General features: G+C 47.1%; 1 protein-coding gene across 5 annotated transcripts in view; it reads right to left on the reverse strand.

The window, feature by feature from the left end:
* Nucleotides 1-1,194: 1,194 nt before the first annotated feature.
* abcd3a (ATP-binding cassette, sub-family D (ALD), member 3a) overlaps nucleotides 1,195-23,224 on the reverse strand; it is a 48,531-nt gene continuing 26,501 nt past the window's right edge. For 2 of the 5 annotated variants that reach the window (XM_080489398.1, XM_080489396.1), the window contains 18 exons: nucleotides 22,264-22,361; nucleotides 22,068-22,191; nucleotides 17,619-17,675; nucleotides 17,386-17,528; nucleotides 17,241-17,310; nucleotides 17,019-17,088; nucleotides 16,459-16,556; nucleotides 16,241-16,332; nucleotides 15,728-15,819; nucleotides 15,594-15,663; nucleotides 15,465-15,528; nucleotides 15,302-15,379; nucleotides 15,165-15,230; nucleotides 11,984-12,073; nucleotides 11,793-11,912; nucleotides 6,664-6,768; nucleotides 3,500-3,556; nucleotides 1,195-1,745 (listed from right to left, as the gene is read on the reverse strand). In XM_080489398.1, the coding sequence (XP_080345524.1) occupies nucleotides 1,668-1,745; nucleotides 3,500-3,556; nucleotides 6,664-6,768; nucleotides 11,793-11,912; nucleotides 11,984-12,073; nucleotides 15,165-15,230; nucleotides 15,302-15,379; nucleotides 15,465-15,528; nucleotides 15,594-15,663; nucleotides 15,728-15,819; nucleotides 16,241-16,332; nucleotides 16,459-16,556; nucleotides 17,019-17,088; nucleotides 17,241-17,310; nucleotides 17,386-17,528; nucleotides 17,619-17,675; nucleotides 22,068-22,191; nucleotides 22,264-22,361 (1,572 nt within the window). In that variant the 3' untranslated portion in view covers nucleotides 1,195-1,667. Of the gene's footprint in view, nucleotides 1,746-3,499; nucleotides 3,557-6,663; nucleotides 6,769-11,792; nucleotides 11,913-11,983; nucleotides 12,074-15,164; nucleotides 15,231-15,301; nucleotides 15,380-15,464; nucleotides 15,529-15,593; nucleotides 15,664-15,727; nucleotides 15,820-16,240; nucleotides 16,333-16,458; nucleotides 16,557-17,018; nucleotides 17,089-17,240; nucleotides 17,311-17,385; nucleotides 17,529-17,618; nucleotides 17,676-22,067; nucleotides 22,192-22,263; nucleotides 22,362-23,050; nucleotides 23,121-23,224 lie in introns of all 5 variants that reach the window. The other 3 variants (XM_080489399.1, XM_080489395.1, XM_080489397.1) reach the window with 3 other exon arrangements.

Raw genomic sequence — 23,224 nt, forward strand, 5'->3', positions numbered from 1 at the left:
GCTAACAGTGGTTAGTGTGGTGGCTAGCATGGTGGCGACCAGTGGTTAGTGTGGTGGCTAGCATGGTGGCTACCAGTGGTTAGTGTGGTGGCTAGCATGGTGGCTAACAGTGGTTAGCGTGGTAGATAGCATGGTGGTTACCAGTGGTTAGTGTGGTGGCTAGCATGGTGGCTACCAGTGGTTAGTGTGGTGGCTAGCATGGTGGCTACCAGTGGTTAGTGTGGTGGCTAGCATGGTGGCTAACAGTGGTTAGTGTGGTGGCTAGCATGGTGGCTAACAGTGGTTAGTGTGGTGGCTAGCATGGTGGCTAACAGTGGTTAGTGTGGTGGCTAGCATGGTGGCTAACAGTGGTTAGTGTGGTAGATAGCATGGTGGTTAACAGTGGCTAGCATGGTTCCTCTATGTAGATACTGGTACTCCTCAGTACTCTTACAGTTCCTCTATGTGGATACTGGTACTCCTCAGTACTCTTACAGTTCCTCTATGTGGATACTGGTACTCCTCAGTACTCTTACAGTTCCTCTATGTGGATACTGGTACTCCTCAGTACTCTTACAGTGAAGTTACCACAGTACTTCATGTCGTCCTCTCAGGTTTTCAGGTTTCACTTTAACATGCTGGTAGCAGCGTAGTTTGTTCTGTTTTACTGTAGTTTTATCGGCCAAATAAAAACCACAATGTCATTTGTCAGTTACCAGAAATGCTTCAGACAAAATAAGGAAGAACGGAGAATTGAAAGTGGGCGGAGCCATGGGCGGAGCCACGTCAGGAATACTAACCAGTGACGTTAACCCCACTGTTAACTTTGACGGCGACGTTAACTAACGTGATGACTAACCATGTTTTAAACAACGACATTTAACAGTTGGTTTGCTGACAGCAGGTTAAGGATTCCACCGGACCAGACCGGACCGTACTGGACCAAACCGGACCGGACTGACCAGACCAGACCACACCGGACCATACTGGATCAGACCAGACAGGACCAAACTGGACCAGACCGGACCATACTGGATCAGACCGGACCAGACCAGACCAGACCAAACCAAACCTGACCAGACCAGACAGGATTGGACCGGACCGTACCGTACCGTACCGGATCAGACCAACTTCCATGTGGTGGTTCTCCATGTGGCTGAGGACGAGCTGAATCACCTGACTGTTCTGAAGCGGTCACATTGAAAACAAGGGAAATGGCAGATTAAGAAGCGTTTTATTGACCCTGAAGACGTTCCTATTCTAATGTGGTCAAAGGGACTAAATGATCCTGACATTGAGAACGATTCATCCATCAGACTCCAATCAACTGTTCACCCATTCATCTGTCAGCAGACGTTCAGTCATCCTGGAGCAGGAAGGATTCACTCATTCAACCTCCATATCAAGCTGAACGAGGCCTCCACCCTCAGCCCTCCAGCCTCCACCCAGGAACCAGGTGGAGCTTGAGGGTGGAGTCCAGCCCCAGTGAGAAACCCCCACTACCACTCGCTCAGCTGTTTGGAAAATGACATGAGAATTTGTGAAGAATCAATCATTGGAAGAGTCTGGATAAACAGGCTGAGCACGACAGGTGATTAGAAACCAGGTGTGCTGCTGACATTAGTGTTTAATCCACTCCAGTGCAAAATCATTAAAGGACTAGTCTGACTCCAGTGCTCTGATGCCCGTTAGGATCCAAACTGGACGGTTTCATCTGTGATGGGCTGGAACTCGTAGTTTCCTCTGCCGTCCATGTGGAGGTACACCTGTAAAGAGACAACAGGTACACCTGTCAGGAGACTACAGGTACACCTGTAAACAGACTACAGGTACACCTGTCAGGAGACTACAGGTACACCTGTAAACAGACTACAGGTACGCCTGTAAACAGACTACAGGTACACCTGTAAAGAGACAACAGGTACACCTGTCAGGAGACTACAGGTACGCCTGTAAAGAGACTACAGGTACACCTGTCAGGAGACTACAGGTACGCCTGTAAAGAGACTACAGGTACGCCTGTAAAGAGACAACAGGTACACCTGTCAGGAGACTACAGGTACGCCTGTAAAGAGACTACAGGTACACCTGTAAAGAGACTACAGGTACACCTGTCAGGAGACTACAGGTACGCCTGTAAAGAGACTACAGGTACGCCTGTAAAGAGACTACAGGTACACCTGTCAGGAGACTACAGGTACGCCTGTAAAGAGACTACAGGTACACCTGTAAAGAGACTACAGGTACACCTGTCAGGAGACTACAGGTACGCCTGTAAAGAGACTACAGGTACGCCTGTAAAGAGACTACAGGTACGCCTGTAAAGAGACTACAGGTACGCCTGTCAGGAGACTACAGGTACGCCTGTAAACAGACTACAGGTACACCTGTCAGGAGACTACAGGTACGCCTGTAAAGAGACTACAGGTACACCTGTAAAGAGACTACAGGTACACCTGTAAAGAGACAATAGGTCCCACAAGGGGAGGACATGACGACCAACTCCTCTGTAAGACCCAGTGGGATCAGTGTATCCATGGAAACAGACTGGAAGTACAGGTAGAGGAAAGGTGGAAGACATGTAGAGGACAGGGAGGGATACAGGACAGGTAGATGACATGTAGAGCCGTGTTTCCCAAACTTTTTTTCTGGTGACCCGGTTTTTGAAAATGACAAACCATCGCGACCCAAATCACAATAGGTCTCCATATAAATTGTGAGAGAAGGCATTTGGGCATAAATTAACATTCCTGACCATTTTTATCACCATTACTACATCACTACATATTATTATTTATCTTGAATAGATAAACCAGCCATTTTGTTCATGGATGTATTTTTGAAAACATATACACATATTAAATACGTTATAAATCACACTAAACCAAAGCTTTTAGGCAGAGTTAACAGGCTATATCATTGATTTGATCTTGTCCCATCAGTAAAACACAGCCTACATTCGAATTGCTTCTAAATAAGTATAATATAAATAAGTTAACAGGTTCTCTTTTTTCCTTTACACTGCAGATGACACACAAGGGTCGTGGTTCTTGGTTGGGATTGGAACTATTAATAAAACCATAGTTCAAAAAATACTCTTTGTATGGCCTCACCCCTGACTTTAATTTGTTAGTCGGAGGCTCGTCTCGGGGCAACCCTTCCTCCTGCGCCGTCATCGGCGGCTTGAATGTGAGCGTTTCTTGTTGCTACCTTCAGGCTCACAATGACTCAACTGTTAGGGCGGAAACCAGGAGTGTGGTAGAGCTATGGCACCTCATGTGGCTCAAATGTGTACTGCAATACCACTTAGTCTTAAAAGACTAAGTGGTATTGCAAATTTATTTTTCCGACCCAAATAAAATCTTGTGCGACCCTCCTGTGGGTCGCGACCCAGTCTCTGGGAATCAGTGATGTAGAGGATAAGGAGGGGTAGAGAACAGGGAGAGGACAAGTACAGGTAGAGGCCAGGTAGAGGTAGAGGACAGGTAGAGGTAGAGGTAGAAGACAGGTCAGGTTTTACCTCATGGTGTTTCCAGAGGGATTTTCTATGAGACACTGTGAACAAAGTGATTCCCACCTGTGAAGACAAAAACAGCTTAGAGAGAAACTCATCTGAAAACTCTTTGCTGCACCGCAGTGAAAACCCTTCCCTACACTGAATACTATTCCCTACAGGAAAAACTATTCCCTACACTGAATACTATTCCCTACAGGAAAAACTATTCCCTACACTGAATACTATTCCCTACAGGAAAAACTATTCCCTACACTGAAGTGAAAAGTCTTCCGCCAAGCACAGTAAAAAGTCTTCCGCCAAGCACAGTAAAAAGTCTTCCCTACAGTACAGTAGAAAGTCTTCCCTACATGACCAGTAAAATGTCTTCCCTACAGTACAGTAAAAAGTCTTCCCTACATGACCAGTAAAAAGTCTTCCCTACAGTACAGTGAAAAGTCTTCCCTACATGACCAGTAAAAAGTCTTCCCTACAGTACAGTGAAAAGTCTTCCCTACATGACCAGTAAAAAGTCTTCCCTACAGTACAATGAAAAGTCTTCCTTACAGTACAATGAAAAGTCTTCCTTACATGACCAGTAAAAAGTCTTCCCTACAGTACAATGAAAAGTCTTCCTTACATGACCAGTAAAAAGTCTTCCCTACAGTACAGTAGAAAGTCTTCCCTACAGTACAGTGAAAAGTCTTCCCTACATGACCAGTAAAAAGTCTTCCCTACAGTACAGTGAAAAGTCTTCCCTACAGTACAGTAGAAAGTCTTCCCGACATGACCAGTAAAAAGTCTTCTCTACAGTACAATGAAAAGTCTTCCTTACATGACCAATAAAAAGGCTTCCCTACAGTACAGTAGAAAGTCTTCCCGACATGACTAGTAAAAAGTCTTCCCTACAGTACAGTGAAAAGTCTTCCCTACATGACCAGTAAAAAGTCTTCCCTACAGTACAATGAAAAGTCTTCCTTACATGACCAGTAAAAAGTCTTCCCTACAGTACAGTAGAAAGTCTTTCCGACATGACCAGTAAAAAGTCTTCCCTACAGTACAGTGAAAAGTCTTCCCTACATGACCAGTAAAATGTCTTCCCTACAGTACAGTGAAAAGTCCTCCCTACATGACCAGTAGAAAGTCTTCCCTACAGTACAGTGAAAAGTCTTCCCGACATGACCAGTAAAAAGTCTTCCGTACTTGACGAGTGAAAAGTCTTCCCTACAGTACATTAGAAATACTTTCCTACATGACCAGTAAAAAAGTCTTCCATACAGTACAGTGAAAAGTCTTCCCTACCTGACCAGTAGAAAGTCTTCCCTAAAATACAGTGAAAAGTCTTCCCTACAGTACAGTGAAAAGTCTTCCCTACAGTACAATGAAAAGTCTTCCCTACATGACCAGTAAAAAGTCTTCCCTACAGTACAGTGAAAAGTCTTCCTTACATGACCAGTAAAAAGTCTTCCCTACAGTACAGTAGAAAGTCTTCCTTACATGACCAGTAAAACGTCTTCCCTACAGTACAGTGAAAAGTCTTGCCTACATGACCAGTAGAAACTCTTCCCTACTGTACAGTGAAAAGTCTTCACTACAGTACAGTAGAAAGTCTTCCTTACATGACCAGTAAAAAGTCTTCCCTACATGACCAGTGAAAAGTCTTCCCTACATGACCAGTGAAAAGTCTTCCCTACATGACCAGTAGAAAGTCTTCCCTACATGACCAGTAGAGTCTTCCCAACTGTACAGTGAAAACTCTTCCCTACAGTACAGTGAAAAATCTTCCCTACATGACGAGAAAAAAGTCTTCCGTACTTGACGAGTGAAAAGTCTTCCCTACATGACCAGTAAAAAGTCTTCCTTACATGACCAGTAAAAAGACTTCCCTACATGACCAGTGAAAAGTCTTCCCTACATGACCAGTAAAAAGTCTTCCCTACATTCATTCATTTTCTTCCGCTTATCCGTTACCGGGTCGCGGGGGTGACAGTCTGAGCACCGTCACCCAGATCACATCGCACCGATTAAGAACCTTCCTGCAGGTGGTGAGCCCATGGGAAGGTGGAGCCCGGCGTGGGACACGAACCCTCTACCCTGAGATTATGAGTCACATGCTCTACCAACTGAGATAGCCGGGGGACTGTCTTCCCTACAGTACAGTGAAAAATCTTCCCTACATGAACAGTAAAATGTCTTCCCTACAGTACAGTGAAAAATCTTCCCTACATGAACAGTAAAAAGTCTTCCCGACAGTACAGTGAAAGGTCTTCCCTACATGACCAGGAAAAAGTCTTCCCTACAGTACAGTAGAAATTCTTCCCGACAGTACAATAGAAAGTCTTCCTTAAATGACCGGTAAAAAGTCTTCCCTACAGTACAGTGAAAAGTCTTCCCTACATGACCAGTAAAAAAGTCTTCCCTGCATGACCAGTAAAATGTCTTCCGTACTTGACGAGTGAAAAGTCTTCACTACAGTACAGTAGAAATACTTTTACATGACCAGTGAAAAGTCTTCCCTACATGACCAGTAAAAAGTCTTCCCTACTGTACAGTGAAAAGTCTTCCCTACATGACCAGTAAAACGTCTTCCCTACAGTACAGTGAAAAGTCTTGCCTACATGACCAGTAAAAAGTCTTCCCTACAGTACAGTGAAAAGTCTTCCCTACATGACCAGTAAAAAGTCTTCCCTACTGTACAGTGAAAAGTCTTCCATACAGTACAGTGAAAAGTCTTCCCTACTGTACAGTGAAAAGTCTTCCCTACATGACCAGTAAAATGTCTTCCCTACAGTACAGTGAAAAGTCTTGCCTACATGACCAGTAAAAAGTCTTCCCTACAGTACAGTGAAAAGTCTTCCCTACATGACCAGTAAAAAGTCTTCCCTACAGTACAGTGAAAAGTCTTCCCTCCATGACCAGTAAAAAGTCTTCCCTACAGTACAGTGAAAAGTCTTCCCTACATGACCAGTGCCCAGGACAGAGGAAAAAGCAGTAGGTCATGACTTTGAACAGAAACTTGGTATCCAGACAGTCAGAGGCATTGGCCTGGTTCTGTCAGCAGCTGGGTGATAATCAGAGTAATCTGACTACATTGTGGATTTACACTGTAAGTGAAGCTCAGTGGAGCGCTGGACAATAGCATCCTCAGGTGAGCTGTTCCACAGTATTCCAAAGTATTCCAAGAGACTCACCGTCCTGCAGTGACTGTAGATGTAATCCTCCACGTCCACACTCACTGCACTGGTGCACTCGTCCAGGATGGCAAACTGGGGCTTGTGGTAGAAGAGTCTGGCCATCTGCAAACACCCACACTCACTCAGTCACCGTCTGACGCGTCACACACTCCACATACGCTCCATATACGCTCCACATACACTCCACACTCACTCAGTCATCGTCTGACGCGTCACACACTCCACGCGCCACATACACTCCACAATCCACTAACACTCCAAGCTCCACTTACACTCTCCGCTCCACATACACTCCACAATCCACATACACTCCACGCGCCATGCTTCAGTGTGTAGAGTGAGTGTGTAGTGTTAGTCTGTAGTGTGAGTGTGTAGTGAGTGTGCAGTGTGAGAGTGTAATGATTGTGTAGTTTGTAGTGTGAGCGTGTAGTGGGTAATGGGTGTGTAGTGTGAGTGTGCAGTGTGAGTGTGTAGAGTGTGTGCAATGTGTAGTGTGAGTGTGTAGTGTGAATGTGTAGTGAGTGCGTAGTGTGAGTGTGTAGTGAGTGTGCAGTATGTGCAGTGTGAGTGTAATGTGGAGTGTTAGTGTGTAGTGTGAGTGTGTAGAGTGAGTGTTAGTGTGTAGTGTGAGTGTGTAGAGTGAGTGTTAGTGTGTAGTGTGTGGTGTGTAGAGTGCGTGTTACCGTGTAGTGTGAGAGTGTACAGTGAGTGTCAGTGTGTAGTGTGAGTGTATAGAGTAAGTGTTAGTGTGTAATGTGCGGTGTGTAGAGTGAGTGTGTAGATTGAGTGTTAGTGTGCAGTGTGAGTGTGTGGTGTGTAGTGTTGGTGTGTAGTGTGAGTGTGTAGAGTGTGTGTAGTGAGTGTGTAATGAGTGTGTAGTGTGAGTGTGTGCAGTGTGAATGTGTAGTGAGTGCGTAGTGTGTGTGTGTGTGGTGAGTGTGCTGTGTGTAGTGTGAGTGTGTAGTGTGACGGTGTAGAGTGAGTGTGTAGTGTGTAGAGTGAGTGTTAGTATGTAGTGTGAGTGTGTAGAGTGAGTGTTAGTGTGTTTTTGTAGTGCGAGTGTGTAGAGTGAGCGTGTAGTGTGTAGAGTGAGTGTTAGTGTGTTGTGTGAGTGTGTGGTGTGTAGAGTGTTACTGTGTAGTGTGAGAGTGTACAGTGAGTGTTAGTGTGTAGTGAGAGCGTGTAGAGTGAGTGTTAGGGTGTAGTTGTAGTGTGAGTGTGTAAAATGAGTGTTAGTGTGTAGTGTGAGTGTCTAGTGAACGTGTAGTGCGAGTGTCTAGTATGTAATGAGTGTGTAGAGTGTGTGCAGTGTGTAGTGTGTGTAGTGAGTGCGTTGTGAGTGTGCAATGTGTGTTAGTGTGAGTGTCAGTGTGTAGAGTGAGTGTTAGTGTGCAGTTGTAGTGTTTGTGTGTGGTGTGTAGTGCTCGTGTGTGGTGTGTAGTGTTCGTGTGTGCTGTGTAGTGCTCGTGTGTGGTGTGTAGTACTCGTGTGTGGTGTGTAGTGCTCGTGTGTGGTGTGTAGTGTTCGTGTGTGCTGTGTAGTGCTTCTGTGTGGTGTGTAGTGTTCGTGTGTGCTGTGTAGTGTTTGTGTGTGCTGTGTAGTGTTCGTGTGCGGTGTGTAGTGTGGTGCTCGTGTGTGGTGTGTAGTGCTCGTGTGTGGTGTGTAGTGTTCGTGTGGTGTGTGGAGTGTTCGTGTGTGGAGTGTTCGTGTGTGGAGTGTTCGTGTGTGGTGTGGAGTGTTCGTGTGTGGTGTGGAGTGTTCGTGTGTGGTGTGTAGTGTTTGTGTGTGGTGTGTAGTGTTTGTGTGTGGTGTGTAGTGTTTGTGTGTGGTGTGTAGTATTCGTGTGTGGTGTGTAGTGTTCGTGTGTGGAGTGTAGTGTTCGTGTGTGGAGTGTTCGTGTGTGGTGTGGAGTGTTCGTGTGTGGAGTGTTCGTGTGTGGTGTGGAGTGTTCGTGTGTGGTGTGGAGTGTTTGTGTGTGCTGTGTAGTGTTCGTGTGTGCTGTGTAGTGTTCGTGTGTGGTGTGTAGTGTTCGTGTGTGGTGTGTAGTGTTCGTGTGTGTAGTGTTCGTGTGTAGTGCTCGTGTGTGGTGTGTAGTGCTCGTGTGTGGTGTGTAGTGCTCGTGTGTGGTGTGTAGTGTTCGTGTGTGGTGTGTAGTGCTCGTGTGTGGTGTGTAGTGCTCGTGTGTGGTGTGTAGTGCTCGTGTGTGGTGTGTAGTGCTCGTGTGTGCTGTGTAGTGTTCGTGTGTGGTGTGTAGTGTTCGTGTGTGGTGTGTAGTGTTCGTGTGTGGTGTGGAGTGTTCGTGTGTGGTGTGGAGTGTTCGTGTGTGTAGTGTTCGTGTGTAGTGGTCGTGTGTGGTGTGTAGTGCTCGTGTGTGGTGTGTAGTGTTCGTGTGTGGTGTGTAGTGCTCGTGTGTGGTGTGTAGTGCTCGTGTGTGGTGTGTAGTGCTCGTGTGTGCTGTGTAGTGCTCGTGTGTGCTGTGTAGTGCTCGTGTGTGCTGTGTAGTGCTCGTGTGTGCTGTGTAGTGCTCGTGTGTGGTGTGTAGTGCTCGTGTGTGGTGTGTAGTGTTCGTGTGTGGTGTGTAGTGCTCGTGTGTGGTGTGTAGTGTTCGTGTGTGCTGTGTAGTGCTCGTGTGTGCTGTGTAGTGCTCGTGTGTGGTGTGTAGTGCTCGTGTGTGGTGTGTAGTGCTCGTGTGTGGTGTGGAGTGTTCGTGTGTGGTGTGGAGTGTTCGTGTGTGGTGTGGAGTGTTCGTGTGGAGTGTTCGTGTGTGGAGTGTTCGTGTGTGGTGTGGAGTGTTCGTGTGTGGTGTGGAGTGTTCGTGTGTGGTGTGTAGTGTTCGTGTGTGGTGTGGAGTGTTCGTGTGGAGTGTTCGTGTGTGGTGTGGAGTGTTCGTGTGTGGTGTGGAGTGTTCGTGTGTGGTGTGGAGTGTTCGTGTGTGGTGTGGAGTGTTTGTGTGTGGTGTGTAGTGTTCGTGTGTGGTGTGTAGTGCTCGTGTGTGGTGTGTAGTGTTTGTGTGTGGTGTGGAGTGTTCGTGTGTGGTGTGGAGTGTTCGTGTGTGGTGTGTAGTGTTCGTGTGTGGTGTGGAGTGTTCGTGTGGAGTGTTCGTGTGTGGTGTGGAGTGTTCGTGTGTGGTGTGTAGTGTTCGTGTGTGGTGTGTAGTGTTCGTGTGTGGTGTGTAGTGTTCGTGTGTGGTGTGTAGTGTTCGTGTGTGGTGTGTAGTGTGTGGTGTGTAGTGCTCGTGTGTGGTGTGTAGTGTTCGTGTGTGGTGTGTAGTGTTCGTGTGTGGTGTGTAGTGCTCGTGTGTGGAGTGTTCGTGTGTGGAGTGTTCGTGTGTGGAGTGTTCGTGTGTGGTGTGTAGTGTTTGTGTGTGGTGTGTAGTGTTTGTGTGTGCTGTGTAGTGTTCGTGTGTGCTGTGTAGTGTTCGTGTGTGGTGTGTAGTGTTCGTGTGTGGTGTGTAGTGTTCGTGTGTGGTGTGTAGTGTTCGTGTGTAGTGTTCGTGTGTAGTGCTCGTGTGTGGAGTGTTCGTGTGTGGAGTGTTCGTGTGTGGAGTGTTCGTGTGTGGTGTGTAGTGTTTGTGTGTGCTGTGTAGTGTTCGTGTGTGCTGTGTAGTGTTCGTGTGTGGTGTGTAGTGTTCGTGTGTGGTGTGTAGTGCTCGTGTGTGGTGTGTAGTGTTCGTGTGTGGTGTGTAGTGTTCGTGTGTGGTGTGTAGTGCTCGTGTGTGGTGTGTAGTGCTCGTGTGTGCTGTGTAGTGTTCATGTGTGCTGTGTAGTGTTCGTGTGTGCTGTGTAGTGTTCGTGTGTGGAGTGTAGTGTTCGTGTGTGGAGTGTTCGTGTGTGGTGTGTAGTGTTCGTGTGTGGTGTGTAGTGTTTGTGTGTGCTGTGTAGTGTTTGTGTGTGGTGTTTGTGTGTGGTGTGTAGTGCTCGTGTGTGGTGTGTAGTGCTCGTGTGTGGTGTGTAGTGCTCGTGTGTGGTGTGGAGTGTTCGTGTGTGGTGTGGAGTGTTCGTGTGTGGTGTGGAGTGTTCGTGTGGAGTGTTCGTGTGTGGTGTGGAGTGTTCGTGTGTGGTGTGGAGTGTTCGTGTGTGGTGTGTAGTGTTCGTGTGTGGTGTGGAGTGTTCGTGTGGAGTGTTCGTGTGTGGTGTGTAGTGTTCGTGTGTGGTGTGGAGTGTTCGTGTGGAGTGTTCGTGTGTGGTGTGGAGTGTTCGTGTGTGGTGTGGAGTGTTCGTGTGTGGTGTGGAGTGTTCGTGTGTGGTGTGGAGTGTTTGTGTGTGGTGTGTAGTGTTCGTGTGTGGTGTGTAGTGTTTGTGTGTGGTGTGTAGTGCTCGTGTGTGGTGTGTAGTGTTCGTGTGTGGTGTGTAGTGTTCGTGTGTGGTGTGTAGTGTTTGTGTGTGGTGTGTAGTGCTCGTGTGTGGTGTGTAGTGTTCGTGTGTGGTGTGTAGTGTTCGTGTGTGGTGTGTAGTCTTCGTGTGTGGAGTGTTCGTGTGTGGAGTGTTCGTGTGTGGTGTGTAGTGTTCGTGTGTGGTGTGTAGTGTTCGTGTGTGGTGTGTAGTGTTTGTGTGTGGTGTGTAGTGTTTGTGTGTGGTGTGTAGTGTTTGTGTGTGGTGTGTAGTGTTTGTGTGTGGTGTGTAGTGTTTGTGTGTGGTGTGTAGTGTTCGTGTGTGGTGTGTAGTGTTCGTGTGTAGTGTTTGTGTGTGGTGTGTACTGTTTGTGTGTAGTGTGTAGTGTTTGTGTGTAGTGTGTAGTGTTTGTGTGTAGTGTTTGTGTGTGGTGTGTAGTGTTTGTGTGTGGTGTGTAGTGTTCGTGTGTTGTGTGTAGTGTTTGTGTGTGGTGTGTAGTGTTCGTGTGTTGTGTGTAGTGTTTGTGTGTGGTGTGTAGTGTTCGTGTGTTGTGTGTAGTGTTCGTGTGTGGTGTGTAGTGTTCGTGTGTGGTGTGTAGTGTTTGTGTGTGGTGTGTAGTGTTCGTGTGTGGTGTGTAGTGTTCGTGTGTGGTGTGTAGTGTTTGTGTGTGGTGTGTACTGTTTGTGTGTGGTGTGTAGTGTTCGTGTGTGGTGTGTAGTGTTTGTGTGTGGTGTGTACTGTTTGTGTGTAGTGTGTAGTGTTTGTGTGTGGTGTGTAGTGTTTGTGTGTGCTCACAGCCATCCTCTGCTTCTCTCCTCCACTCAGTACGTCCATCCAGTCCTGCACGACGTCCCAGCTGCCCTCCCTCTCCAGGATGTGACCCAGCTGAACGTTGTCCAGGTACTCCTTCAACACCTGCACACAGCAAGAGGTCTGTCTGTCTCTGTGTGTGTGTGTGTGTGTGTGTGTGTGTGTGTGTGTTGTACCTGGTCAGAAATGCCCTTCCTCCTCTGGTCTTCTTCAGTGTCGGGGTAAATGACTTGGTCCCTCAGAGTTCCCAGAGTCATGTAGGGTCTCTGAACAGAACCAGGTCCAATAATTAAACGCTGACATGAACAACTTACAACTCAACACATTTCATTTATTTTTCCTTTTAGCCTTTATGTATTCAGGAGAAAACACTTTGAGATTAACAATCTCTTTTGCAGGAGTGTCCTGATAGCAATGCATTAAATACATTTACAGTGTCAATAATACTAGAATGTTCTTAAATACAATTAAATAGCAAAAAGATAAGTACATGAAATACAATAAATGTACAGACACAAGGAGCATCTGAAAGATAGATTCTAAAAACCATCAAATAGTTTAAAATAAATAGTTAAAACAGAACATGGTGAATTTTTTGATTCCAACACTGTAAAAGGCTCTAAACTCTCCAGTGAGAGCAGCTCAGTGAGTTTAAGGTGGTTCTGTAAAACATTCCATGAGTATGGAGCAGAAGACATGAAGGCTTTTTTGCCCAGTTCCGTACGGACAGTCGGAACCGTGAGTAAAAAGAAGTATTTAGATCACAGACTGTAGTTATTCTGGGGTTTCTGGATCACATAACTACAAAGGTAGGGAGGCGTCAAACCAAGAATCACCTTATAGATAAAACCCAGCCAGTGAATGTGTCTGCGTACAGGTAGAGCCGCCATCCAGCAGTGATGAGTGAGGCTCTGCAGCCCGTTAGAAACCTCAGTGCTCCATGGTAAACTGTGTCCAGAGGACTGGAGCTCATCTGAGACGGCTTGTAACCGCTTCACATTTAAATCTCCCATCAACATGACTTCATTTGACTTCAAGCCAGACAAGAGACTCATCATTGATGGTGAGGCATCACTGGGAGCAGCAGGGGGTCCAAAACCTCCAATAACAGTGAAATGAAGTGTTTTGGATACCTCAAGGTCAAGAGCTAGAAATTCAATTTGCTGACTCACTGATTTGGTCAAGAGCACATTTACATGAAACGTGCTTCTTATGTAAATTGAAATATCCGCCTCCTTTCCTGAGTCGATCGGTCCGATGGACACTGTGTCCATCACATGAAGATCATGTTTGTTTCCACAGAAACTCAAAGCAATTTAGTTTCCATGTTGGTGCTGTTGTTAGTGTGTGCACTGAAAGCACACGCACGTACGCACACACTGGACGGACCAGGTTGGATCGTTATTATGGTGACCGTCAAAATAAAACTAACAAGTTGGATTGTTACTGGTCCCCGGCCAGCTCAGCTGGCAGAGCATGAGACTCTCAGTCTCAAGGTAGAGGGTTCATGTCCCATCACAAGGTAGAGGGTTCATGTCCCATTACAAGGTAGAGGGTTCATGTCCCATCACAAGGTAGAGGGTTCATGTCCCATTACAAGGTAGAGGGTTCATGTCACATCACAAGGTAGAGGGTTCATGTCCCATCACAAGGTAGAGGGTTCATGTCCCATCACAAGGTAGAGGGTTCATGTCCCATTACAAGGTAGAGGGTTCATGTCCCATCACAAGGTAGAGGGTTCATGTCCCACGCCGGGCGCCACCTTCCTGTGGGCTCTCCACCTGCAGGAAAGTTCTTAATGGTGCAATGTGATCTGGGTGACGGTGCTCAGACTGACACCCCCACCACCCGGGAACAGAGCAAATGAATGGATGGATTGTTATTAATGTGACTGTCAAAATAAAAGCACCAAGTCCAGGAGAATGAGGACTGGGAGTTATGACACCACAGAGGAAACTTTGTTCTGATTGGCTCTACTGAGCATGTGCAGAACAACTGGTTACTACCATCATGGTGACCTGGACCAGGACCACACCGTGACCTGGACCTGGACCAGGACGAGCAGCAGAGTTTCCAGTTAGATTGTTGTTGAAAACGTCCACCTTGGGAGCTGTTTTTAAAAAACTGTGCTTCGAATGCTCAGAGCACTGCTGTAGTGTAAACACACACAAAACACAATGGCTTTGTGTTTTCACTTGTTATGTAGTATGCAGCGTGTAGTGTGCAGTGTGTAGCATGCGGTGTACAGTGTGTAGTGTTCAGTGTGTAGTATGCAGTATGCAGTATGTAGCATGTAGTATACAGTGTGTAGCATGCAGTGTGTAGTATGTAGTATGCAATGTAGTATACAGTGTCTAGTATTCAGTGTGTAGTGTGTAGTATGTAGTATGCAGTGTGTAGCATGCAGTGTACAGTGTGTAGTATGCAGTATGTAGCATGTAGTATGTAGCATGTAGTATACAGTGTGTAGTATGCAGTGTGTAGTATGTAGTATGCAGTGTGTAGCATGCAGTGTACAGTGTGTAGTATGCAGTATGTAGCATGTAGTATGTAGCATGTAGTATACAGTGTGTAGCATGCAGTGTGTAGTATGCAGCATGCAGTGTGTAGCATGCAGTGTGTAGCATGCAGTGTGCAGTGTGTAGCGTTCAGTGTGTAGTATGGAGTGTTCAGTGTGCAGTATGTAGTGTTCAGTGTGCAGTATGTAGTGTTCAGTGTGCAGTATGTAGTGTTCAGTGTGCAGTATGTAGTGTTCAGTGTGTAGCATGTAGTGTTCAGTGTGCAGTATGTAGTGTTCAGTGTGTAGCATGTAGTGTTCAGTGTGTAGCATGTAGTGTTCAGTGTGTAGCATGCAGTGTTCAGTGTGTAGCATGCAGTGTTCAGTGTGTAGCATGCAGTGTTCAGTGTGTAGCATGCAGTGTGTAGTATTCAGAGTTCAGTGTGTAGTATTCAGTGTGTAGTATGTAGTATGCAGTGTGTAGTATTCAGTGTGTAGTATTCAGTGTGTAGTATGTAGTATGCGGTGTAGTATTCAGTGTGTAGTATGTAGTATGCAGTGTAGTATTCAGTGTGTAGTATATAGTATGCAGTGTAGTATTCAGTGTGTAGTATGCAGTGCAGTATTCAGTGTGTAGAATGTAGTATGCAGTGTAGTATTCAGTGTGTAGTATGTAGTATTCAGTGTGTAGTATGCAGTGTAGTATTCAGTGTGTAGTATGTAGTATGCAGTGTAGTATTCAGTGTGTAGTATGTAGTGTAGTATTCAGTGTGTAGTATGTAGTATGCAGCGGCCGTGGCCTGCTGCTGCAGTTAAGGTGGATGTGTTGATGGTCAGGCTGTGTGAGCGAGCAGCTTTACCTGAGGCACATAGAAGAGCTTCCCTCTCTCAGGTTTGGTCAGGGATCCCCCGAACAGAGGCCACAGCTGCAGGGACAAACACACATGAAGCCTGGGAGGCAGTGGCACTGAGCAGTGGATCATCACCTGGGACTCACCTCTCCAAGCACTCTGAACAGAGAACTCTTCCCACAGCCATTAGGACCACACACCAGCACGTTGGTACCTGAGCTCACCTGTAACACCGAGAGAGAGAGAGACACTGCTCGGTATCACGTTGTCCACAGAGGACGAGTGAAGGATGGAAGAGGTGTGCTCTACCTCGAAGGTGAGGTCTCTGATCAGAACATCTCCATTGGGCGTGGCCAGTGGCGTGTGATGGAACCTGCAGAGACACAGGGAGACAGTGAGACAGCCGTCACCTCACCTGGGGACGTTCAGAGGACTTACTTGATGACGTTGTCCTGGTTGATGATCCGACCGCCTCCTGGCACCAGCTTCTCAGCTGCGTCAGCTTCTGCTGTAACAAACCACAGCGTAAGCCAGAGGCCAGCACATCTGGAACATCTGTCCACTGCACCCACCTCTGTCCTGCATGGACACCATGGTTCGCTCATACTTCCCAGCATTCAGCTCCTTCAGCACCTTCATCAGTTCAGTGATCCGCGTTGTGAATCTGTGGACACAAACCTAATCAACCCATGGTGTGACAGAGGACGGAACCCGCTGGTCTGCTGGACAACACCTGGCCTGCTGTCGGGCAAAGGTCAAAGGTCAGCTGATACCAGCCTCAGAGCGGCAGGTCAAAGGTCAGCTGATACCAGCCTCAGAGTGGCAGGTCAAAGGTCAGCTGATACCAGCCTCAGAGTGGCAGGTCAAAGGTCAGCTGATACCAGCCTCAGAGCAGAGCAGCTTCACTTACCTGTGGCTCCATCCACACCAGCCAAAACAATCTTTTTTCTCCTTGTCATTCATAAAAAAGTATCTGTCCACACGTCACAATGAACAATGAACTTGTTCAAAAGGATGTCGTGGACAGACTCACCCTGAGAGGTGGGGTCATGACATCACCGGGGGGGGGGGCAGGACAGACTCACCCTGAGAGGCGGCTCATCTCTCTGCCAGCCAGAACGATCCTGCCCAGAGCCTGAGACATCCTCAGCAGCATCCTGCCACTCTGGTAGTAATCCTACACACACACACACACTTTGAGTTTCTAGTTCAGAGAGTGTGTGTGTGTGTGTGTGTGTGTGTGTGTGTGTGTGTGTGTGTGTGTGTGTGTGTGTGTGTGTGTGTGTGTGTGTGTGTGTGTTACCTCCAGCAGTTCAGAGTGTGAGCTTTGCAGGTGTCGAGGGTGTGACAGGTCAAGAAACGGCCGGCTCACCACCAGGTATCCCACCACGGTGGCTACGTCTGTGGAGGAAGGACTGATCAGAAACACACAGCTCCACCTCCACACCACCTCGACAGCTCCACCTTTACATCACCTCTACAGCTCCATACCACCTCTACAGCTCCACCTTTACACCACCTCTACAACTCCATACCACCTCTACAGCTCCGCACCACCTCTACAGCTCCATACCACTTTATCACTCCACCTCTACCTTTACACCACCTCTACAACTCCATACCACTTCTAGAGCTCCGCACCACCTCTACAGCTCCACCTTTACACCACCTCTAGAGCTCCATACCACCCCAACAAGTCCATACCACCTCTACAGCTCCACCTTTACACCACCTCTACAGCTCCATACCACCTCTACAGCTCCACCTTTACACCACCTCTACAGCTCCATACCACCTCTACCGCTCCACCTCTACAGCTCCATACCACCTCCACCATACCACAGAGTAACTACAGTAACTTACACTTGGCAATGATGCTGTCCACAAAGCCCATGGAGAAGCGGAAGAAGATGAAGCTGTGCAAATGGTCGACCTTTATGAATAGAAATGAGAGTATTAACACCCCTCTCAATCAATGACGTCTTGTTTAAAACTCTGATTCCACTTTGAGAACATTCATTTAAAATGTAAAGGGTCAGTGTGACAGATCCTCTGGGTGAACTCTCGGGGTGTCCAGGGACCCACCAGTCTCTTGAACGTGGTGTGAATGGTCTGTTTCTCCCTCTGGTTCCCGTTGTAGAAGGCGATCTCCTCACTGCAGAGGAACCAGAGGTCAGCGTGTCCTTCAGAGATGCAGACAGATGGATGTCGGGGTTTCTGCTGAGCTCACCTGTTGGTGATGAGGCGAGAGTTGACGTAGCGGTACTCTCCCTCGTAGCGCTGCTCAGTGACCGTCATCCTGCCGATCGGCCGCCTCAGCCTGGTCAGGAACAACCCCGAGATCAGTAGGTAGGACATCATGGTGGCTGGGCCCTGGTTAGAGGACAGAAGGTGGACACAGGTCCAGAAACACTCCAGGAATCCTTCCAGGACGGCCGCAGAGCTTTGAGAGGAGAAACTCACCTGAGCGCCAATGGCACTGGTCAGCTTGAAGATGTAGAGGCCGATGTCCAGCAGAGGCTTCAGACACACAAGGAGAACACAACAGGGACACTCGGCTTTTATTGGTCATGACAACAGACAATTAACAGCAAATGACTGCTTCCTGTCTGTCGTTTGGACCGAAGATAGCTGTCCTTTATTGACTTTACACAGCATGACGGGAGCTTCAGGGAATGGCAAACATGCAAATAAACTCTCTTCAAACAGTGTGAGTCGAAAACTACTCCTACTACTGGAAAACTACATCTCTATATTTGTTAGTTATCAAATGTGATATGATCGAGGTTGGAGCCACAAATAAAGACAAAGCCAACGTGCTTCAACTAACCTCCAACAAACGTGGGACAAACATGAAGCCTAAACCCAGTCCAGAGACTAAACCCAGCTCAGATCTCCACCAGTCCAGAGACTGAACCCAGTCCAGAGACTAAACCCAGCTCAGATATCCACCAGTCCAGAGACTAAACCCAGTCCATAGACTAAACCCAGCTCAGATATCCACCAGTCCAGAGACTAAACCCAGCTCAGATATCCACCAGTCCAGAGACTAAACCCAGTCCATAGACTAAACCCAGCTCAGATATCCACCAGTCCAGAGACTAAACCCAGTCCAGAGACTAAACCCAGCTCAGATATCCACCAGTCCAGAGACTAAACCCAGTCCATAGACTAAACCCAGCTCAGATATCCACCAGTCCAGAGACTAAACCCAGCTCAGATATTCAGTGTAGTTAAAAACAACCATAAACCGGATGTATGAAAGACCATCTGGAGCCACAGAATATGTTTAACTATTAAAATAGAGCAAACTTGAGCGGCTTTGTTTCCCCATGTCCCCCTGTCCACATGTTGAGGTGTCCTTGAGCAAGACACTGAAGCCCAAACTGCTCCCAGTGGATGGACTGAGCTCTACAATGCATGTGTGTGTGTGTGTGTGTGTGTGTGTGTGTGTGTGTGTGTGTGTGTGTAAAGGTGATCAAAAGTGTAAAGTGCTTTGGGGTCTTGCTCAAGAAGTGGAAAGGTGCTATAAAATGCCTCATTTCCACTGTGAAGTGGAAATGAGGGGTCGGTCCAGGACTGTGGTCTAGAATAGGGCTGAACGTTGGAAAATAATCTAATTGCGATTTTCCCCCTCAATATTGCGATTTAACATGCGATTATTTTTGCAAAGTACTCTTCTCATGTATTTTTCAACAAACAAGCAATAAATCAATGTGTATTATAATAAACAATATCATATTTATTATACATGAATTATTCTTTCTTATAGGCGAGGCTTATGTTAAGATAAAGTCAAATGAAGCATGTATTAATATGAGAGAGAGTTTATTTATCTTCTACTTCAATTACAGTAGTAAACTTACTAAATACTGTGACTTGCAGTCTTGTAAGCGTTCACCACAACAAGCCAACCGCTTGTCCATTGTGCTTATCAAAGCCCTAAACCAGGCTGGGTCACTATACTAATGCTGCGCTGGACATTAAGGATCAAAGTATCTTAGTTCCATGTGGACAATGTGGGGGTCTGCGTGACGTCATCATCTCATAATGAACTAGTTCTATCTTTAAAAGCTCAGAATGACTTTATTAATCCCTGGAGAAATTCTTTAGCAAGGCAGCACCAGCAGCAGTGCTTCCAGCTCGAACAACACAAATGATTGGGACTACTTTCAGGGAGTTTAGCGTGGAGTAGTACACAGCTTCACGGAGGTGTGAATCGACTGCTACAGCGGAGGAGCTGCTGTTCATTGTTTTGATGCCGCGGTCAGCGCCGTTCTCCTCGGAGAGCTGGAGTTTTAAAATGCTGACGTCTGGCTGCAGAGCGCCGCCACGCTGGACAGCTGCTTTACTAACATCCACATTGCTGCGTTGCTTTGCTAACATCCACGTTGCTGCTTTGCCAACATCCACGTTGCTGCTTTGCTTTGCTAACATCCACGTTGCTGCTTTGCAAACATCCACGTTGCTGCGTTGCTTTCCTAACATCCACGTTGCTGCTTTGCTTTGCTAACATCCACGTTGCTGCTTTGTTAACATCCACGTTGCTGCTTTCCTAACATCCACGTTGCTGCTTTGCTTTGCTAACATCCATGTTGCTGCTTTGCTAACATCCACGTTGTTGCGTTGCTTTGCTAACATCCACGTTGCTGCGTTGCTTTGCTAACATCCACGTTGCTGCATTGCTTTGCTAACATCCACCAACACATCCACGTTGCTGTGTTGCTTTGCTAACATCCACATTGCTGTATTGCTTTGCTAACATCCATGTTGCTGCATTGCTAACATCCACGTTACTGTGTTGCTTTGCTAACATCCACGTTGCTGCTTTGCTAACATCCACGTTGCTGTGTTGCTTTGCTAACATCCACGTTGCTGTGTTGCTTTGTGGTGTTTTGAGTGTAAAATCCGTCCAAACAGCAACATGTTGCCATGAAAAGTTGGATAGCACAGTGCTACTTCCCTAGCCTGCTCGCTGGCTGCAAACTGTGGAATGGATTTGCTGACTCATTCCTCCTGGTCTCATTGAGACCCGCCTCCCTTCAGGAAATCCAGTCCACAGTTTGCAGCCAGCGAGCAGAGCAGCAGCAGGGAAACACTGGGGATCATTTCAGTTCCATGAAGCAGACCTGGATCATGGATCAGGAACCTCTGCAGGTTGGAGCGGAAATTTCCGATCTGTGAATTACATTGATATTGGAACCCGATCCCAGATCGGATCCGTCCCTAAAAACCAGGAGCCCGTTCGGGCAAGGTGGGCAGATGATTCACTTGCCCGAGCAAAGCTTTTACCAGCCCCGGACGTTCGGACAGTCCTTAATGTCCAGCCTATTAAATGAGCATCATATCTTTCGCTATGAACTCCGTTATGGTCGGAGTTATTTCCACCTGCCGTTTCGGATTATGTCCATAAGGAGTAATACTGCTGCTCCGCTCTGCTCGCTCACGACGTATATGTGGGGAGCATGACACGCGCAGGACATGCAGTTCGTCACGTGAGCAGTCAAATCGCAGCCCTTGCGATTAGAAAATCCCATTTTATCACATCGCAATATTATCGCAAATGCAATTAATCGTTCAGCCCTATTCTGGAACATACCCAGGGTCTCCCCAGGAGAGCTGGAGGCAGCTGTGGAGAGCAGGGGTGTCTGTTAGGTTCTATTACAGTGATTGTGTTCTATTGAGAGTGGTATTAGAGCAGCGGTGCACCGAGTGGTAAAGAAGAAGGATGAAGGGACATTATTTTGAATTGTGAGAATTAAATTGTAGTTTTCGTCAGTTGAATCTGTGTCTGTTGTAGGTGTGTGGGTGCTCTCCACTGTGGTCAGTTAACTCCCTTTAGGTCAGTGGACACATTAGCATGCTAATTAGCATGATGTAGCAGGAAGCAGCAGCCACACTCACTCCGTTTCAACTTGGCTGCCAAGTGCAGATTCTAAGCTTTAATCCAGTTTTCTTTAATAGTTATATTAAAAGCTGTTTTGTGAGCGTCTGATGTGCGATTGGTGGAGCGATCGAAGGTAAAACAGCTGATCCTGTGCAAGTTACTGGCAGATAAAAAAGAGACACCTGACACTCCTTAACTATTGGTCCAAAGTCCAACCCAACCAGCCAATGAGGAAATTGCATCGCTGTTGCTATGAGGAAACGCGCAGATGACAACGGCTGCCGCTGCAGTGCATGTCTCCCTGTGGCCCCGCCCCCCTGCAGTCCATGTCTCCCTGTGGCCCCGCCCCCCTGCAGTCCATGTCTCCTTGTGGCCTCGCCCCCCTGCAGTCCTATGATAATAAACACACAATAAATGAATATGCAGAAAAGTTAAGATGAATCCAAACAGCAGATGCTGAAGAAAAGCTGGCTCTGGTGGGATTCCACGAGACCACAGAAAGGTTGGTTAATTTCTAAGGAAAGAAGAGTAGCACACCCAGCAGGGGGTCCTGCAGCCACTCCAGCCCCAGGCTCGGTCTCAGCCTCCCCCAGGATTTGGCAGCTTGGAATCCCCCCACCTTATCAAAGCCTTTGGAGATGGTTGTCCTCCTCCTCTGCTACTGGAGGAGGTGAGAACTCCTGGAAGCAGCTCATCCTGCATCCTTCAAGCTCTACTGTTCAATGTAATCCTTCAAACTCCAAATGAATACTTCCGTATATCTTATGAGACTGATAGAACTGAATTTCCTGTTAAACAAGTGGTGCTCCAAGGTGTCCGCTTCAGATGACCTTTTCAATAAAATAACTATCTTTGATCATTATTGATCATCACCAATAGCCAGACTGCTGAAACCCTGAAATGAGGTCAGAAACCTTTACAGCCAAGAGGCTGAAGCTGAATCCTGAGGAGCGCCGCTGACAGATGACCCAGCCATGTGGTGGATTCAAGCTTCAGTCCTTCTGGGGAGTACCGGGCACGGTTACCTTGCTGATGTTGGAGTAAAGATCCACAACACTATTACAGAATTTCTCCACGTCCTGAGTGAGCAGCTGGTCTGCGTTGGCTATCCGGTTGTCCAGGTTTCCCATTTTGTAGTAGGTGTACCCTCTAGAAAGAGAAAGGCATGAGTAGTGACGGGCGCTGAGGCCTGGACCAGGAGGATGGGAGGAGGAGCCTTACTGCAGGTACTGGTCATACAGGCTCTTGGTCAGCTTCGTACGGAAGCGCAGCTTCAGCTCGTTGAGGCCAAACTTCAGGAAGTTGTTGACCAAGGCAATCTGGAAGGAGGACAAACATCACGTCTGAGCTTCAGCGGCAGGCCGGAGAGGACAGACAGAGGACAGGACATGGAGAGAGAAGCGAAGAGCAGCATGCAGAGGAGCCATGCAAACGTTCACCAGAATGCTGCAGGAATGAGATGGAGTGTCGCTGCTCATGTGAAGCTCTTCAACATTCTACTGCTCGCTTTTAATACTTTAGGTTCTGACTGCACAGCCTCATCACTCTGAACTCTTCTCATCTGAAGACCGTCACACAGGAACTATTTTAGGGGTTTAAGCGGTGTTTGGTAGGGGGTTCAGTGTGATGAAGGTCTCAGGTGCTCCTTAAACTGAACTTCCTGAACTGAAAGAAACAAGAAAAAGTCCTGATGAATTGAATTGTTGGGGTCATGACGCCTCACTTCCCTTCTCATTATTACAGCACTCCTTCACAGTTGCTATTGTTTCCAATAAATCCAGAAGTGCTTCATGTGCCAGTGAGACATGCAGTTATGGATTAGTGAAGAACAATAATTAGCTTCAGGTTAGTACGGCTGATCAATGAGTGAGATGACAGAAATCACACAGATGAACCAGTGTTTTCCATATCAGGGCTCTCCTTCACTTCAGCACTGTCGGACTGAGCTATCGATGTCACCACGAGCAGGACAGGGACATTATTGAGGTGAGACGTTACACACACTTACAAGAGGCATGAATTTGACAAAGCTGAACAAGCAGATCTTGAAATCTCTGGTTGAGCGACCGATAATTGCACTGTGAACCACAACATGCAGAGAGGGACATGGTCAGTGTTACAGGGGGCAAAGCTCAGTTCCCCTGATATGAAACAGTTGGGCACTGTGAAGACCTGAAACATC

The sequence above is a fragment of the Lipophrys pholis genome (assembly GCF_963383615.2).
Source record: "Lipophrys pholis genome assembly, chromosome: 20".
NCBI classification, from domain to species: Eukaryota; Metazoa; Chordata; class Actinopteri; order Blenniiformes; family Blenniidae; genus Lipophrys; species Lipophrys pholis.